The 18933-nt window shown below is 44.6% G+C and overlaps 1 protein-coding gene across 1 annotated transcript; it reads right to left on the bottom strand.

The window, feature by feature from the left end:
- Window positions 1–10888: 10888 nt before the first annotated feature.
- LOC100951799 (C-C motif chemokine 2-like) lies at window positions 10889–12508 on the bottom strand. The gene is made up of 3 exons (XM_012809741.2): window positions 12357–12508; window positions 11427–11544; window positions 10889–11085 (listed from the first exon to the last, which is right to left on the bottom strand). Exons 1-3 carry the CDS (start codon window positions 12430–12432, stop codon window positions 10986–10988), a joined length of 294 nt encoding a protein of 97 aa, XP_012665195.1. The 5' UTR covers window positions 12433–12508; the 3' UTR covers window positions 10889–10985.
- Between the last annotated feature and the right edge of the window lie 6425 nt (window positions 12509–18933).

The raw sequence follows: 18933 nt of genomic DNA, 5'->3' as shown, positions 1-18933 counted from the left end.
AAATGTTTTTTTTTTTTTTTTTTTGAGACAGAGTCTCACTATGTCCCCTTTGGTAGAGTACCGTGGCATCACAACTCACAGCAACCTGAAACTCTTGGGCTTATGCAATTCTCTTCCCTCAGCCTCCCAAGTAGCTGGGAGTACAGGTGCTTGCCACAACTCCTGGCTATTTTTTGTTGCAGCTGTCTTTGTTGTCTAGCTGGTGCAGGCTGGATTTGAACTTGCCTGCCTTGGTGTATGTGGCTGGTGCTGAACCACTGTCCTACGGACACTGAGCCTCTTTTTTTTTTAAATTCACTTTTGAAAAAGGTAGTTTTGCCTTGTATAGAATTCTTGATTGATTTTTTTCCAGTACTTTGAGTATGGCATTCCACTACACTCTTATATTCACAGCAACATTCTTCACAATAGTCAAATGTCCATAACATATGAATGGATAAAGACAATGTGGTACATACATACAATGGAAGAGTATTCAGCCTTAAAAGGGCTCCTTTTATTGGTGACAACATGGATGAATCCTGAGGACATTATTCTAAGTGAAAGCAGTCAGTCATAGGAGGACAAATATAGTATTATTGCACTTATATGAGCTATGCATAATAGTCAAAACTACAGAAACAGAAAATTAAGCAGTGGTAACCAGGGGCTAGAGGGTGGCCACTATTCTCTATTTTTATATTTTTACCATGATTATGGAACATGTTCACAGCAGGGGAAACTGGGTGAAGGGCATATTGGAATTCTATGTACTATCTCTACATCTCTTTTGTAAGCAAAATTATTTCAAAATAAAACATTAAAAAACAAAAGAACATATTGTGCCACTCCCTTCTGGCCTGTCTGGTTTCTGATGGGAAATAAGCTGTTGATCTTATGGAGAATTCCTATATATGATGAATAACTTTTCTTTTGTGGCTTTTAAAATCCTCTGTGTTTTTGGTTTTGGATGGTTTGATTATGAGATATATCCACGTGGAGCTCTTTGAATTAATCTACTTAGAGTCTGCTGAGCTTATTGGATGTGAATGTAATGTAAATTAATGCCTTTCACCAAACTTAGGGAGTTTCAGTCACTGTTTTGTCAAAGATTCTTTCTTCCCCTTTCTCTCCCTCCTGCCCTCTTGACACCCTCATCATGAGTTTGTTGGTGCACAGGATGGTGTAACTCAAACAGATCCCTGGACTTTGCTCATTTTTTATTTATTCTTTTGTTGTTTTTGCTGTTCCTCAGACTGGATGATCCCAGGTCCCCCTATTGTTAATATGTTACAGAGCCATAGTCCATGTGTAAAAAATTAGGAAACTTACATTAATGCATTGGTATTAGTTAAACATCATAATTTATTTAGATTCTACTTTTTCTTTTTTTAAATGTCCTTTCTCTGTTCTAAGATCCGATCCAGGATACCACATTGCATTTAATAGGATCTTTATTGAATTTGAAGAGAGGGACTCAAGATAAGATGCTACTTAAGTCTCAACTCTTTTGTGACCAGTGAGGGCTTCCCAGAGAGATGTCTTAGAATTGTGGGACCTTCCTTTGGGTTGGAGTTCATGGTGTGTGGCTGACAGGCAATGCTCCCAAGAGCACAGATTTAGGGATTGGTCTCCTTCCACCATGACATGTACTGGTTTTGAATTTGTTGGCCTGAAGTTTCCTTTGAGCCATAGTTTTCTGTGTTATCTGGACAAGGACCAGGAATTTTTGGAAAATAGGGGGCGGAGAAAGGGTTCTGCTGTGCATCCCAAGAGAGGCAGTCGAATGACCTTCAAGAGAATGGCTGCCCTTGCCACTGCCTGGTTTGCCTGCATGACCACCGGCAAGCTACTTCTCTCTGTGATTCAGTCTCCACATCCATAAAAGCAGGGATGATACATGTATCTTCTTTTCTTGGTTGTTGTGAGGAATGAATGAACACATGAAATATGCAATGAAAACACCCAGACCACAGCACTCAGTGTTAACCACTATTATTTAATACTAGGAAATAATGATGAGTAGTGAGTGGACAAACATACTGGGAAGGGACTCAGACTGAGATTGAGAAGGCAGGGATTGACCTTTAGGAAATACTGCACTGGGCACAGGAAAGGAGATGAGTAGCCCAGAAACAGGGCAGAGGCAAATCCTGGAAGTCTTGCAAGAACTGGAGAAGAGAAATATTCTGGGTCTCAGTAGGATTTTGTTCACTTACCCCTTTGAGGACATTCTCTGTGTGCCACCAATAATCTAGCTTTCAACAAGTGGGTGTAGGTAGAAGTTACATATGCCGTCTCTGAGTGGAAGTTAATAGTCCTCTCTTGCTTCCACCAGGGCTCTCACTTTCCCCTTAACTATGAGGATGGCACGACCCAGTCAGGTTGTCCCTTCAACCAGGATCCCTCATTGCAGAAGGCACATGGAAGAGAGAAACAGCAAGCTTTACCCACATGAAGAAGTACAATGCTAACTGGCATTAGGGAAAGCTAAGTGAGGAACATACAAAACCCTCGGTACTAATTTAGCAACTTTGCTATGAGTTTACAAGTTGTTCAAAATAAAAAAAGTTTAAGACACAAAATAACAAAACTTAAGGGAGACAGAGGCAGCTGTGCCAAGTGGGAAGTATACAGCTGTAAATGCTTACGTTAGGAAAGAACAGATCTCGGGTCAACAGTCTGGTGTAATACCTTGAGGAATCCAGACAAAGAATAAAGTAAGCCCAAAACTAGCAGAAGGAAGAAAATAATAAAGATTACAGCAGAGATCGATAAAACAAAGAATTAAAAATAGAAAAAACCCAACAACACTAAGAGTTGGTTTCTTAAAATGATCCATCAACATGATCAACCCTTAGTTATATTAACTGAGAAGAAAAAAGAGATGATTCAAATAACTAAAATCAGACATGGAGGAGAGGACATTATAACTGAGCGACAGAAAGAAAAAGGATTATTAGAGAATACTGTGAGTAATCGTATGCCAACAAATTGTGTAATCTAGAATAAATGGGTAAGTTCCTAGACACTCAGTCATGAAGAAATAAAAAGTGTGAACAGACTTATAATTACTAAAGAGATTGCATCAGTAATGAAAAAACCCAAGCAAAGAAGTACCCAGGACTCAATGGCTTCACTGGAGAATTCTACTAAACATTTACAGAAGATTTAACGCCAAGCCCCCCCTCCAACTCTTCCAAGATATTGAGGAGGAGAAAACACTTCCAATGTTATTCCATGAGACCAGGGATACCCAGGATCAAAGCCAGAGAAAGATACTGCAAGAAAACTACAGGCAAATATCCCTGATGAATATTGAGGCAAGAATCATCAACAAAATACTAGCAAAACGAATTCAACAGCACATCAAACAGATTGTATACCACGATTAGGTAGGATTTATTTCTGGAATGGGGGAATAATTCAACATACACTAATCAATATAATATACCATATTAGCAGGATGAAAAAAATCATTCTAATCTCAACTGATACAAAAAAAAGTATTCAACAAAATTCGACATCTTTTCATGATAAGAACACTCAGCAATTTTACAAGCTAGGAAAATAGTTTAGAAATAGAGGAAACTACCTCAACATAATAAAGGCCACATATGAAAATCCCACAGCTAACATCCACAATAGAGAAAGACTGAAAATATTTTCTCTAAGGTGAGGAGGCCTGCTTTTGCCACTTCTGTTAAACTTATCAATAGTACTGGGAGTCCAGGCTGAAGCAATCAAACATGAAAACATAAACACATGTAAAAGCATCCAAATTGGACAAGGAGAAGTAAAATCATCTCTCATTATAGGTGATAGGGCTTTATAGGTAGAAAACCCTAAAGATTACACATACGGAAAATGCCTGTTCCAACTAATAAAGAAGTTCAGCAAAACAGCAGGATACCAAATCAACACGTAAGGATCAGTCACACTTCTGACTGTTCATTAAAGATGAACAATCTGAAAAGGAAATTAATCAACAATCAAATTTGCAATATCGGAAAGAATAAAATGCTACGGATTAATTTAACCAAAGAGGTGATAGACTTGAACAATAAAAGCCATAGAATGTTGCTAAAAAAAAGTTTAAGAAGACATAAATGGAAAGACAGCCCATGCTTATGAAATGGAAGACTTAATATTGTTACCATGTCAATATTGTTAGGTTGGCCAAACTAACTCCATCTTGGAGCGCCATTCTGTGACACTGTTACAGGCAAACATAACTCAGATAAGAGAAAGACATACTGCAGGCTCTGCCCATCCTTGTGCTGGTCGATTACAGACTGGCTTAATTACAGACCCACCTGAGAGTAACATGCTGACTCTCTGATAAGAAGAAACTGCCAGGAGAACCCCTTATGAGGTAACACCTTTGATATCCTGATGAGAACAACAGTTTGGTGGTCCTTGATAGACACCAACTTGTCCTCAGCCAGGTATATAAGACCAGTCTCCATCCCTAACCCCCCACTAGCATCCTTTAGACCTTAGTTCACTTGCACCCAAGTGTCATAATAAACAATGCCACCTTTGTTACATTTTGCCTTGTGTGTTTTGATCTGCTCCTTTCTTCAGTTTTTACCTGTTAAATATTACTTGAAGTGATCTACAGATTCAGTGCAAACTCTCTTAGAATCCCAAATGGCATTTTTTTGGAAACAATAGAAAAATCCATTCTAAAATTCATGTAGAATATCAAGGGACCCCAAATAGCCAAACAATTGTGAAAAATAAAAACAAACTTGAAGGCCTCACACATCCTAATTTCAAAATATATTGCAAAGGAACAGTAATCAAAATTGGGTGTTGGCTCAGTGCCTGTAGCACAGTAGTTATGGTGCCAGCCACATACACTGAGGCTGGCAGGTTCGAGCCCAGCCCGGGCCAGCTAAACAACAATGACAATTGCAACAAGAAAATAGCCGGGTGTTGTGGCGGGTGTCTATAGTCCCAGCTGCTTGGAAGGCTGAGGTGAGAGAATTGCATAAGCTCAAGAGTTTGAGGTTGCTGTGAGCTATGATGCCACAGCGCTCTACCAAGTGTGGCATAGTGAGACTCTGTGACCAAAAAAAAAAAAAAAATAGGGTGTTATTGCAGTAAAGACAAAGACCAATGCAATAAAATAGGGAGCTCAGAAGTAAACTCTCATGTAGATACCCATATGGTCTTGGACAAGGGTGTTATGACCACTCAATGGGGGAAATTGAGTCCTGCAGTTTCTTCAGTAAATGATGTTGGGAAAACTGGATATCCATGTATAGAAGCGTGACGTTTAACCCTTATCTTGTACATATACAAAATTTGACTCAAAAAGGATCAAAGACCTTAATACTATAAACCTCCTAGAAGAAAACAGGAAAATCTTCATGATGTTGGATTTGGCAATGATTTCTTGGCTATGCTCCCAAAAGCACAGGCAACAAAAACAAAATTAGATGACTAGGACGATCTCAAACTTGAAAACTTTTATATGTGATGGACACAATCAACAGAGTGAAAAGTTAACCTATAAAATGAGGGAAAATATTTGCAAATCATATAAGGGGTTGACATTCAGAAGATATAAAGACCTTCTGCAACAACAAAAGAACAAATAACCAGACTAAAAATGGACAAAAGACCTCAACAGATATTTTTTCCAAAGATGATGTGAAAATGACCAATGGGCATATGAAAACATACTCAGCATTGCTAATCATCAGATAGCAAAACCATAGTGAAGCACCATCTCAACCCCATTAGCAGGACTAAAGACAGAACATAACAAATGTTGACAAGGATTGTGGAGAAACTGGAACACTTGTGTGCTGTTGATAGGAATGTAGAATGGTGCAGCCACCATGAAAACCAGTATGGCAGTTCTTCAAAAAATTAAAAACAAGATTACTATAGGATCTAGAAATCCCAATTCTGGGTATATGTCTAAAAGAATTGAAAGCAGAATCTAGAAGAGATATTTGTGTATCCAGCATTATGTGTGATAGCCAAGAGTTGGAAGCAAATCAGTTGTCCACTGTTGAATGAATAAACAAAATGTAGTATACACACACAATGGACAATAGTAAGTCTTAAATAGGAACAGAATCTTGGTGCATGCTACAGCATGGACGAGCCTTGAGGATATTATGCTAGATAAAATAAGCCAGTCACAAAAAGACATACATCATATGAACTCACTTAGATGAGATATCTAACATAGATAAATTGATAAAAAAGAAAGTAGAATGGTGGTTGCCAGGAGCTGGACCAGAGGAAATGGTTTTCACCCATTGTTTAATGTGTATAGAGTTTCGTTTTGCAAGATGAAAATGTTCTGGAAATCTGTTTCACAGCCATGCTAAGTACGTCCATTAACATTAATACCACTGAGGTATACACTTAAATATGTATTCTTAAAATGTAATACAATTTATCATATTTCTTGCCACAATTTAAAGATATTAAAAATTAAAGAAAAACAGATAATGAAGCCTCATAAGAGCGAATTTTAAGGTTTCCAAATAAAGGATTGATGGTACTTTAAAAAGAAAAAACAACTTATCTGTTCGATTTATACACCCACATACAAGGAAATAGGAACAGGACAATTGCAATAAACACTCTCATTGCCCAAGAGGACGGGGAGACACTTGGCAGTGACTGATTTACAGCGGTTCTGGTACGCTGCTGGGGAGACATTGGAAGGGCCTCTTCTGGGGGCTCTAATCCCTCCTGCTGGAGGACCTGGTTTGTCCAGAGCCCTCGATCCACCTTCTGTGAGGCTGTCTTTTGTCCATTTCTTCTCCATGGCCACAGTGGAAGTGGAATTTGGCGGGCATGCCCTCCCCTGGGGGCCATTATCTCTTTTCTGTAGCTCATGGAAGATTTATAAGTTGTTTTACAGTTCAAACGATCAAAGCCTTTTTCTGTCTTGGCTTCAGATTTTCTCAGCAACACATTCCCTCAAATAATTGTTGGCACCTTTCTGATCTACCAGTAAAGACACGTAAACTCCCTTCCCTTGTGTAGTACTTAGCTGACTCCTCTGCTTCTCCACGCCCGACCCACAACTCTCTTTAGGTGGAGGCTCCCGGGCTAGAATTGGGACTGCCACAATCTTAACCCATTCTCCTCCTTAAGCCACCTTCACCAATTAAAGGGTTTTGTGGCTATATTGTTTGAGGCCTTTTAAAAAATTCTATCGCACTGCTTGGGATGGTGAAACAATTGGTATTTCAAATTCTAAAAGGTCCTAAATTTCTGGACTCTGTATTCCCTTTGTCTCCTGATTGTAAATTGGCCGAGTCTAGGTCAGAATAACGGACACTATTAAAACCCGAGTCAGAGGTCAGAGGACTGGCTGTCAACTCCAATAACCTGAATGTGAGACAGCTGAGGAGCGCAGGGTCTCAAACTCATCTGTGCATTACCAATGCGAAGGGGAGCCTTCCCCTGTTCCTGCAATCTAAATTAGCATCTTTGGAGGCGTCCTGGTGTTTTAGAAAGAACTCAAGTGACTTTAATGTACAGGCAACTTAGGAAGCATTTAATGCATACATAAAGTTTATAACCTATGGACCCACGGATGAAAGGTGACTTTCACAAAGTTATCTGACAATCTAATCGCCAAACGAGAGCCAGATCTCAAAGGCCACATTGCAGGCCTGGCTGCCCATTGTCAATCTTCACCTGACTCCTGGCTGTGAAATGAGTCCTCCCGAAGATGCTCTCACCCTTATCTATTCCCTCCGACCTGTTGAATACGTTACCTGCTGGCAAAAGGAATTTGATAGGTGTGATTAACTTAAGAATTTTGAGAACAAGATATTATTTTGGGTTGTCCAGGTGGGCTTAATATAATCAGAATGTAGTCACTTTTTAAGATAAAGGCAGGAAAATCAGAATCAGAGAAGATATGACTACAGAAGTGGGGATGGGGAGGAGAGAGAAGGGAAAATCTGAAGACACAGAAAGAGACCAGGAGTCAAGAAATGCAGGTAGCCTCTAGAGTTTGGAAAAGGTTAAAAAAAAAAAAAAAAAAGGATTCTCCCTAGTGCGTCCAGAAGGAATGTACCCCTACTGACCCTTTATGGATTTTTGACCTTTAGGACTCTAAGACCACCTGTTTGTGTTATTTTAAGTCATTAGGTTTATGGTAATTTGTTACAGTAGCACTAAGAAACAATACAGACTTTGGTACCCAGAGGTGAGGTCCTGCTGTAACAAACACCTAAAAATGTGGAAGCGGCTTTGGAATTGGAGAGTGGGCAGAGTCTGGGAGAATTCTGAACATGATAGAAAAAGTGTAGATTTCCTGGAACAGACTTGGCAGTGGTGGGAAAGGAATGCATTGAGATTGGCAGCCTCTCCTGAAACAATTTCTCAACAGTGCCTAGTTTCATCACGTAAGGGGCAAGAAATCTCTTGCTTGGTTGGAAAAAAAAAAATATGGATTTAAGATTTCCTAAGATTTTCTTGAATCCTCCCAGAGGAGACCCTGCTGCCTCAAGTCTGCCTGGCATTGAGGGACCACTGCTCAGTCTGCTGTGTGAACAGGTCTCCTTTCTCTGCGTCCCACCTTCTTTTTTCCTGTTGGCACTCACTGCAATTTGAGATTTCATCTCTGACTGGTGATCAAGGCTGAAGACTGGCGGGGTGGAGGAGGGGCAGGGAGGGTCCTTTGACCTGGAATGCAGGTCAATGAGTTTTATAAATAGCCATCAATACATTGTCTGTTAACTGATGTATCCAGGCACTTGGAGCTTTAAGGAAATTCCTTAGCCTGCTTCGAGGACCCTGGACCAATCAGGAATGTAGAAACAGAATCCCCTCTCTCCCTTTCCAGCTCTAGAGAGTAGAAATAGAAGTTTCCCAAGAGATAAGTCCCCAAATTTGTTTGTAACACGTCTTTGGCCTGTATTACTGATGAAGACTCAGAATATCTGTCTTGCCTTGGCTGACAGAGCCAGTCAGTTCCAGCTCTGGGATTTGAACCCAAGTGTCTTTCTTGCCAGCACCTGATGGTGCCAAAGGCACTAACTACCTGGACTAGCCTGATGCTGTGACCATTTCTGCACTGATCAGAAAGCTGAGAACTATGCAGTTTATTCAATCGAGTAAGAGATCTATTTTCCTAAGTGACAGAAAGGGCTATCTGGGCGCCCATGTGGACTGAATGCCTTTCATGTCAGGCTTTTGTCATTCGGGGGAATGACATCTGGATGGACCTTTAGGAAAAGGAGGCCCATCTGCTAAAATGCTTGATTGCAGGCTCCAGGGATTGGGATGGGGGGATAGTGATGGCGGGAAGTATGCTCTGGCTTCAGGGAACCTGTTCCTTTACAAGGTGGGTTGAAGAAGAGGTTTCCTTATCTGAAATCAAAGGTCCTTGTCCTCCACTGACAACCTGTGGCTCGTCACCTGCCGAGCTCATTCTTATCCAGAGCTGCCTCTTAGTCTCCATAGTTAGGCTTCATCATTGTGTGGACCACAGCAGTAGCCCCTCACTTGCCCTATTGCTCAATGTCTGGATGAAGCCACTGAGTGACACTTCCTGAAACTCATCTCTGAACCTCCGAAAATGGCACATCCTTCCTCACTAGAGTGAAGATTACTAATGTTTCATTTTAACCTATGAAGCTGAGGACTAACTCCCTCCGAACATTCAACACACTTTAGCCACACTTCCTTTCTAAACGTCCCATCCCTTGACAGACGTAGACCCTGGCTCCCACGTGGTTGTGTTTCAAACTCTTTGATGTGCACATCATTGTCATTTGCACCTCCAGCTATTTCTCCTTTTCTTAACAATTCTGCATTTTTTCTAGAAAAACCTTATACATTTCTCAAAGACAGGTTCAAATCATAACCCACTCTATGAAACCTTAATCTAAGCTCAGTGCCTGTAGCTCAATGAGTAGGGCACATACACAAATCCACTAGGCTGGCGGGTTTGAGCCCAACTCAGGCCTGCTAAACAACAATGACAGCTGCAACCAAAAAAACAGCTGGGTGTTGTGGCAGGTGCCTGTAGTCCCAGCTACTGGGGAGGCTGAGGCAAGAGAATTGCTTAAGCCCAAGAGTTTGAGGTTACTGTGAGCTGTGACTCCTCAGCACTCTACCGAGGGTGACATGGTGAGCTCTGTCATAAAAAAACGAGAAAAAAAAACTTAATCTAATCCTCTTATTGACTAAGTTTTTCCTCATTTCTTAAGACCTGCAGTGTCTGGATTACTCCAGGTTGGAGGATTAATCAGAGGGGCACAGGTTGGGGGTGAATGGCCCAGCTAAGGGGGCAGTTGTGATGTATTATGGGACGGATTTTAGGCAAGGAGGGTTTTTCTCAGGGCCATGAGAAAGGGAAGGAGGATGAGGGCCTTGCTAAACAGGGAACCAGAGTGGTTGGGATCTGGGCAGTTAATGTTGAGGACTAGAATGAAAGTGCTTTAGTACCTGACTGGGCCTGTCCTAAAGGTTCTCCTGGGGACACTCAGATGAGACCACCCAGTAGAGAAAAACAGGACCAATCCACATCCCCATTTCTCTAAAATGTGAATCCACCCTCTGAAACCATGCTTCTCTCCCACCACCAAGCCCATACTCTCAACTTCATGATTTCCTTCAAGAAAACGCCAGAAGACAGGGTTTGTACAAAAATATATATTTTTTATTTAGTAGTCACATAATACTCATTTCCATAATAACATTTTTAAGCAGTGTCTTGGAATTTCAAAACGAGAAGTCATTGCATGAATGATCTTTTGCAAAACATCTCAGTTGGGGTTCACAGAAGGAAAGCGATTAGTCTAAGTTTCCATATCTAACAAAACACTAGTATCACAGAAGAAAAACTTTAAAACACCAATAACTTAAATAAGGTTTACATTACTTAAGGAATTATGTTTCATATCGACCAAAAAAGTGAAATTATAATAAAATAAAATAGGGTATTTAGGGAGATCTGGGGAAAATAAATTAGCTGTAGATTCTTGGGTTGTGGAGTAAGTGTTCAAAGGCTATGGAGTTTGGGTTTTCTTGTCCAGCCGGGCAATGTATTCCTTGACCCATTCCTTCTCGGGGTCAGCACAGATCTCCCTGGCCAGTTTGGTCTTGAAGCTGTGGGGAGAGAAGAGACAGATAGATGAAGTTTCAGCCTACGAGTGCAGCCTATTCTACACCTAGGGGTTACCAAAGGCACTAGAGAAGGGAGGCAGGTGGAAAGATGGAACCCAGAGCAAGCTGCTCCTATACGTGCCCCAGGTGAAGCCATCCTGACTTCAGCCTAAGGAGATCGGGATGGTAGTAGTCACTTTTTCCCTCTTGGGCCTATTTTCCCTTTGAGAAGCTTTGGGTATTGGGTTAGATGGTGTAACTCTCTGACTACAAGTTTGTGAAGGATTTCCTCTGCTCCCTGAGGAAGAACTTTGGACCAGGGATGATTGGTGTGGTCAACTCACATCACAGCTTCACTGGGACACTTGCTGCTGGTGACTCTTCTGTAGCTCACCAGCCTCTTAAATACAATCTTCCCACTGGAGAATGAATAGCAGCAGGTGACTGGGGCATTAACTGCATCTGGAAAATAAACCACAAAGAAAAAAAAAACATTTCAGGGTCAGCTGGATTCTTTTGATTTAATCAAAATAGAAAAAGAGTCATAAGGAGAGGGCAAAGAGGAGGCCTAGAGAAGAGGGCAGCCCATTAAATCCCAATATGTCTGCCTGTACTTCACAGCTGGAATGTGATCTTGGACCCACGGACTCAGTTTCCTGTGCTATAAATGGGTACTTGACACCGACAATGCACACAGAGAGAAAGGGGAGCTGCTAAAATTAGGTAATGTTAGAGGAGCTAGTAGTCCAAACTATCAGGGCCAGGGAAGGGCCCCTGGGGGCCCCAGGTATGGGCCCCCTTTTAGGCTCTGAGCAATAAGCCCCTGGTTGTGAGTTTCCCTGACACCCACACCCCCGGCAGACCTGCTGTCTCTGGAGCTGGGCTGAATGAAGAACCAGGTTCTGGGGCTCCTTCTCTTCCTTTCCCTGTGTCTGGAGACAGCCTGCACACCCACCCCCTTAAAGACCCCTCTCTTCCATCACTCTTGTCCCCAAACTCTGCTGGAAGCAGGTGGGACGTTAAATGCACTGAGGCTATTCCCAGGGCTGGAGTCCTGGGAGGAGCTGGAATGGGGTCCACAGGGGGTCTTCTAGCTCAGGCTCAGCCCAGGAGCAGAGCTGTGAGACCGGACTCAGTCCTTGCCCTTCTCTGAGTTGCCTTATCTTGGAAAAGCAGCTGTGGAAGTGAGACTGTGGGTGCCCCTTCTGCTAGGAAGGGCTATGATCACCCAGAGGGGGTCCTTGTGTTCCAAGGGGAAGGAGGAGGGGCCTTACCTGGCTGAGCAAAGCACTGGGGGCTGAGGGCGGCTAGTGCCAGCAGCAGGCACAGGAGGGCTGCAGAGACCTTCATGCTGGAGGGCGCGAGACGAGGGTGAGCGCGGTGGGACTTGAGCTTCAGTGAGAGAGCTGGAGGTTTCTAGGTTGGTCTCAGCCTCTCTGCTCCTCTGAAGGCTCTGTTACTGCCTTTTATTGAAAAGCAAAGAGGGTGGATCCCAGAGGGAGGGCTTGGCCCAGGGCAGCATCTTCAATGAATGATGCTGTGGGATTGTAAATCTGCTGAGCCAGTCCAACTCTCTCCCTGGGAGATTTCCAGGAAGTAGGAGAGGGAAGTGCCAAGTCTGGCAGGCATGTTTTCCATTCACTGTTGAAACCAAGGGTAGTGTGTGTGGGAGGGGGAAGGATGGGTGCCGTTAAGCACAGACAGACCACAGACGGATGTGAGCCAAATGAGTTATTCTTAAGGATTCTGTTTTCTCTGAAGTGAAAACTCTGCAGAAAAGGAAGAAAGTGAGGAAACTGAGACCACTAGGCAGATCAAAGTATGTACCGCTTGACGCTGGCCCACCTGCAGGTGCCAGGCCAAGGGGCCTGAGTCAGGAAGGGCTTAAAGCCTGGGCAGGCTCCCCAAAGCACATGATGTCCACCTGTCTGCTCAGATATAGGGTGGAGCCGCAGTAGACACCTAGCAGAGCTGTGCTGTTTTATAAACACTGAACTGAATTCTAAGAGTCTTGGAATTTTCAGACTTGGCAGAAACCACCTACATGGCGTGGCGCTGCGAGGAAGTGCTTCTGTCATAGTCACAGAGCGTTTACTCTGTATCAGGAATATTTCAAGTGCTTTACAAAGGTTAAGTCTTCAAATTCCTGAGCTCTCTGTATAGGCCTGGTTAACTCCCACTTTATAGGTCAGGCACCTGAGGCAAGTCTAATAACCGGCCCCAGGTCCCCTCCAGCAGAAGCCAGGCAGCCCAGCCCCGGTGTCTGTGCGGTCACCACTGTGATGTACCTCTGGAAGAGGACATTCACCAGTCCTCCGGCTGGCTGCCTGGCCATGCTTCTGTATCTTTTTTCTGTCCTTAGCATCTTACAGGCAAGCCGACAGCTAAGGGGGGGGGGATCCTTCCCTGTGGTGAAGTCACCATGAGTTAGGAGCCTGTGGTTAGCATAGCCAAGGCCCAGAAATGTACTCTGCCCCCCATGGAGGTCTGTTCTTCCTGCCTCTTTCTTGATCTCCAGGGAGTATGACTGAGGAGAAGAGGCATAGTCTTTCAGGAATTGGAATGTCTGGTTTTGTTCTGCAGTTTCGTCTTTGGTTTCCTCAGAAATGGAATCTGAATAAAAACAGCTAAAAGACTTGAGCATTCCTTTCACTGAAGCTCTTTCTGTTACAAATATGGTAGGATCCTTTGAGGTGTATTTTTGGCTGAGCCGAGCCTGGAGCCCAAGTCTTTAGACCACACCCCTAAACCTCTGCCTTCTCTTTCTGAGCCTGGCGTGCCCTTGCCCAGTGGGCATGGAAAATCAGGAGCTCTCTTTCATCCAGGGCGCTGAGGCAATCCCTATAAAGGCACTCAGTTTTTTGGCAGAGAACACCTGCCGATGACTACAGTTGTAATAAGAAATGGGTTCATTAAACAAATGACTGCGTTTTGTTCACAGTGAGGGTCGGGAATGGCACAATTCAGCACTCACCCTCCGCGGGGCATCCACCCTGCCGATGTGACTTCCAGCACCTCCAAACAACCCAACTTTCTTTAGGTTGAAGAAGAAGCCAACCAGGATCTCAGAGATGTGGCTGAGACTCCCACCTGGGACATCAAGGTGTCCCCTGATGGATGTTGCTTTCCTAGAGAATCCCAGAGCAGATTCTGTGGAGGGGCCATTCCAGACTCTTGGGAGGAATCACAAAATGGCTGAAAGAATAAAGAGAGAACTCAGCATCGTGAACCCTGCTTTGCTCCTACCTCCCAGGGAGCCTATTTGGATTCTGCCTGAATCTTGCTAGTTACCCCTCGTCTCCCTAACAAGTGTTGAAACCTCTCTGTTTGGCTAAGACCTTCACCCATGGCTCATTCCATTCTTATCAAATGAATAAGATATTTCCAGGACAGGAGACCATGCAACTTCATACAGTCATTTCTCCTCAGACCTTCTCATCTTAATTTCCAAGAAGTTTTCCCCAGTAGTAATGGAAAACCCTCTCATCCATGGTGCTTCATTGACCATGGACTTGGAGGGCTGCATTCCATTTCCCTGTGGCATCCAGACATTCTTTGGGGTTTCCCTCACCAAGGGAAAGATGCTTTCTTCTCTCTGGGCTTGTCATGTCACCATCACTCACAGGACCCCAGACCCATAGGTCAGATGGAGGGACTGTAGTACAATCTCCTCTTATTATGCGAGGAAGCCACTTTCCAGAGAAGGAGACCCACTGGCCCATGGTCGCAGGGAAAAGCTTCCCAGCTTTGCTGAGTGCTTGGTCAGAAATTCTAAGCCTTAGAAGTTGTGCCTCTACTTCAGGGAAAGTTGTCATCTTTGCAAAGTGACTCGTCAGACAGAAAACATGTGGAAGGTGAGAGGGTGTAAATGAGTAAAGAGAGTGTTTTGGAAAATGACAGTTATCTGCCCCCCCACTTCTGTCCAGAAGAGATGCTGCCTCCAGATGGAAGGTCAGTCACAGGATGGGAGAAAAGGGTGGAAATCCCCACTCTGAGGCAGCTTTGGAAGTTCCCGGATCCGGCAGGAGACGGCCCATTTGGCTGGAGCCTGCATTCCAGAGGCTGGGCCTGGAGCCAGGGCGCTCACGTGGGGCCGTGCTGGGAACATCTCAGCACAGCCTGGGTTGGGCTCTGCGAGGGGTAGAGAGGGGCATGCAAAGGACAGGTTCAGAGAGGGATCAATGTTTTGATGCTCCCCGAATCCCCAGCACCACTGGGACCCCCACCCCAATTAACTCATTGATGAGGAAGGGAAACATTCCTTTTAGTGAATAATGCTTTCCTCCCTCCTCCCTGTGGGCTGACCTCACCACCAGCACGCTCCGGGTGTGCCTTGGTCATCGCTGCAGACGCCCACTCAGTGTCAGGGGTGAAAGAAGTAAAAGTGAGCTTTCTAGAAGGATCAGAAGCATTGGGGCCTTGCCCTGCCCACCTAGCCCAGGCCCCTTGCCTGTGCTTGCTGGCACCGGCACCCCCTCCGTGCAGGTCTTTGGGAGAGAAATGTGCCCCCCCACCACGGGATGTTCTCTAGATTCTCCTGGGCCCCTCCTCCAGGTCAGCTCTTAGCTCTAGGTAGACCTGAGTCCGGTTGCTCCGGGTCTGTACTCTGAATCCCTTTCCTCTCAGGGACTCAAATCCTTTACTCTGTCACAGGACATCAGATATAAAAGGGGCCTTCAGGATCGACTACCTGTTTTCCAATGAGGAAACTGAGCCCAAGAGCAAAGCAGAGACAGACCCGAGGAGACAAGGAATACTGAGGACTGTAGTTGTGTGCTGGTTCCTGCATTTCTGGGCTCTCACTGTTGTGCTCTTTCCCATCTGCCGCACCGTCCCCTTGTAACACTCAGACCCTTTGCACCTAAGCTGTGAGGTACCCCAGGCAGGGGCCGGCCATGGGGCGAGAGAGAAGGGACCCACCATGAAGCTTACTTCCCAGAAGAGACACTGAAGAAAGCAATTGTGGAAAGTCCGTCTGGGCTTAGGAATAAATCTGAGCAGAGCTCCCCCAAGCTGCCAGCATCTAGGATTTCTTGGGCTCCGGCTGGATCTGCCCCGTGTCTTTTTGCAAGAAGAAGCCAAAGATGGAGGGGGTGTGGAGAGGGGAATGGCATTTGGGAAGAGAAAGAGAAAGTTCTCCTACAGTGGCCTGGGTTGGTTGGGGCGAGGGAGTGGTGTCTAGGGGGGCTTGTCCATTAGAATGTGCTGGGCCAGCCCAGTGGATCAGCTTCTGAGTGCTGGGTGGGGGGCTGCTGTGTGGGAGGGGTAGAGCTATGCAAACTCTTAGGCTAGGGGCAGTGTGAGCCACCCTGTAGCACCTGGGGTTACACGTCAGGGGGAAGCTACTTTCCTCATTCGGGGTTTGCATTGTGCGAGGTGGCCTGAGCAGTGTGATGAGGGGGCAAGGGCCAGGTGAGCACATTTGAGGTACCCTGTGAAGGTGCTGAACTGGGAAGGTGTAAGGGAAACAAACATTGTGAAAATAACATGGAATAGAGACAAGCATTAAAACAGTGTTTTAATAGCTTTCCATTGACTCCTTTGATACCCATGCTGGGGTCACTCTAGTGACACAGGGTAATAGCTGGGGCAGGCAGAGAAGGCTCAGGGAAGGTACATTTAAGATGGGTCCAGGGGTTGGGTAGATTTTGTACCTTGGGAGATTATTAGGTAGAGGAGGAGGCAGATTTGGGGGTTAACTTACAGAGATCGTAAATGTTAGTATGTTTAGCCATCTCCTGGGGATCATGTGAAAGTATAGATTTGCTCTGCAGCTTTAGGGTGGGCTGAGACTGTGCATTTTCTAACCAGTTCCCGCCCGAGGAAGGTGGCTCCTGCTGGTGCACAGCTCTGTTAGAACAACCTTCAAAGGGCTGAGAGCAGGAAGGGCTGGTCAGGTGTGGGAGAGAGTGAGCCGCTTATTCTGTCCAGCCTGGGCTTCTCATCTGGGCTCTGGGATAGGCTCTGAGAGCCATCTGGAGTTGGCTTACACGTATATGTAATTGCACATTTTTCTGGAGACATGGCCCATAGCTTCTATTAGTAAAGGCGTCCATGACCTTCACATAGTTAAGTGAAATCTATCAAAAACAGAGAGTTCTGGCCTCATCCCAGGCTTCTGCTGAATCACAATCTGCACTTTTTCTCTATAAAGCTGTATTTTTCCTATGCTCCCCTTCCCCATTCTCAGATGAATGCCAGGCTATGTTTGGGACCCCAAGAACTGAAGCACAGGGTACATGAAATAAGGGTTATGCTGGCCAGACGGGGAGGCACTGATGGGCGGAAGCTCAGGCAGATAAGAGGAAAGAAACAGGAGGGAGGGAGAGAGAAGAGAAGAAGAGGGAGAAAAAAGAGGTGGTCTGGAAAAACAGAAAGGGACACAGATGGTGAACACCAGGGCAGGAGACCCAGCTCTGCCTCTGTCTTGCTGTGCGGTCTTAAGCAAGTCCCTTGACCTCTCTGGGCCTCTTCTGTAAAGGGGGATTAGGAAGACGGCTGCTTCTAACCTTGTCATGAGACTTCAATGAAGTAATAAACCAACAGTGCTGTGTAAGCAACTTGTAAAGAGATGTCATTCTAGGGACCAGTGACCTGCAATCTTGTGGGACATCCCAGGGCACATGTCAGGCCCAAGAAGCAAATTTATAGAGTCCCAGTGCCCAGTGTAAGCCTCCCCTCTTATTTCTTGTTATGAAATTGTATTTATTATTTATTATACATATAATGCACAGTGAAGTTTCAATTTCCTAAGCTCTTTTTCATCCCTCTTCTCCTGTGCACAAAAAACCTGAATCATAATCTGCATTTTTTCTATATAAAGCTATATTTTTCTTATGCCCCTACCCCCACTCTCAGATGATTGTCAGGCTGCATTTGGGACCCACGGTCATGTCAGGCCCAGCTCCTCATACAGAAGCTGGCTGTCTCCAGAAGATCAGGACCTGCTGGGCTCTTCCCTGTCTTCACCCCATGTCACTCTCAGCCTTGCTCTTGGCTCCTAGAAGTCTCTGTATTCCCTGCCCCTCCCTCCCTCTGTCCCATGCTGGATCCCAGCACCTGGTGCAGTATCTTCCAAGTAATAAGTTCTCAGTAAACATCATTTGAATCAGTTATCAACAGCCCAATAATTCAAATCTTTCCCCCCAGATATCTGAATTGTAGAATGATTTCTATCAGAAGGGAAATCAATAGAGACGCAAGACTTGTGGTTCCCTGATTCTCCGGTTACTTCTTCAATTTGGGGAGGAGAGAGTAGCAGCCTGGGACGAGAATTGGGACTGGGAAACCTCTAACGTAGAGAGTGATTTCAGGGGCTGAATGGATTCTTCTGTGGGGATGATCTATTTCTTCTTCTTGATTGCAAAATGTTGCATGCCAAAAAAGAGAAATTTCCTGTCTCCCAAAGCTGCTGCTTTGCTTAGAGTTTCAGCCCACAGGCAGTGGGGCCTCAAGTCACAAAGCAAAGTGGCTCCATTCCAAAGCTCCCGCTGCCTTTACTGTAGGCTCTGGAGAGAGAATGGATATAAAAAATGCAAATGGTGTTTTTCTAGTGGGGGAAGCAGGTCAGGGGAAACGGTTTTTCAAAGCAAGAGCAATTCTTCTGATTTAAACGCAAGGAGTAGAAAACAAAGAACTACCAAATAATTCAACTCTGCAACTTATTTATTGCTCAGAAATGAAGCCAGGGTAATGGGAGAAACTTTACAAGCACATTGATCGCCTTGGAAGTGTTTGTTACGACGGGGGACAGCAGACGTGTCAGTGTCAGACAGTGTGAGGGCAGGGTCCTCAGCCTTACCACCAAGACTTAAATAAATATGTGATGAATACATGAATCAGGGAAAAATC

This window comes from Otolemur garnettii, unplaced genomic scaffold, assembly GCF_000181295.1.
Source record: "Otolemur garnettii isolate 467f Iridium unplaced genomic scaffold, OtoGar3 scaffold00112, whole genome shotgun sequence".
Taxonomy (NCBI): domain Eukaryota; kingdom Metazoa; phylum Chordata; class Mammalia; order Primates; family Galagidae; genus Otolemur; species Otolemur garnettii.
The sequence above is the reverse complement of the archived record's forward strand: the minus strand, read 5'-3'. Positions and strand labels throughout refer to the sequence as shown.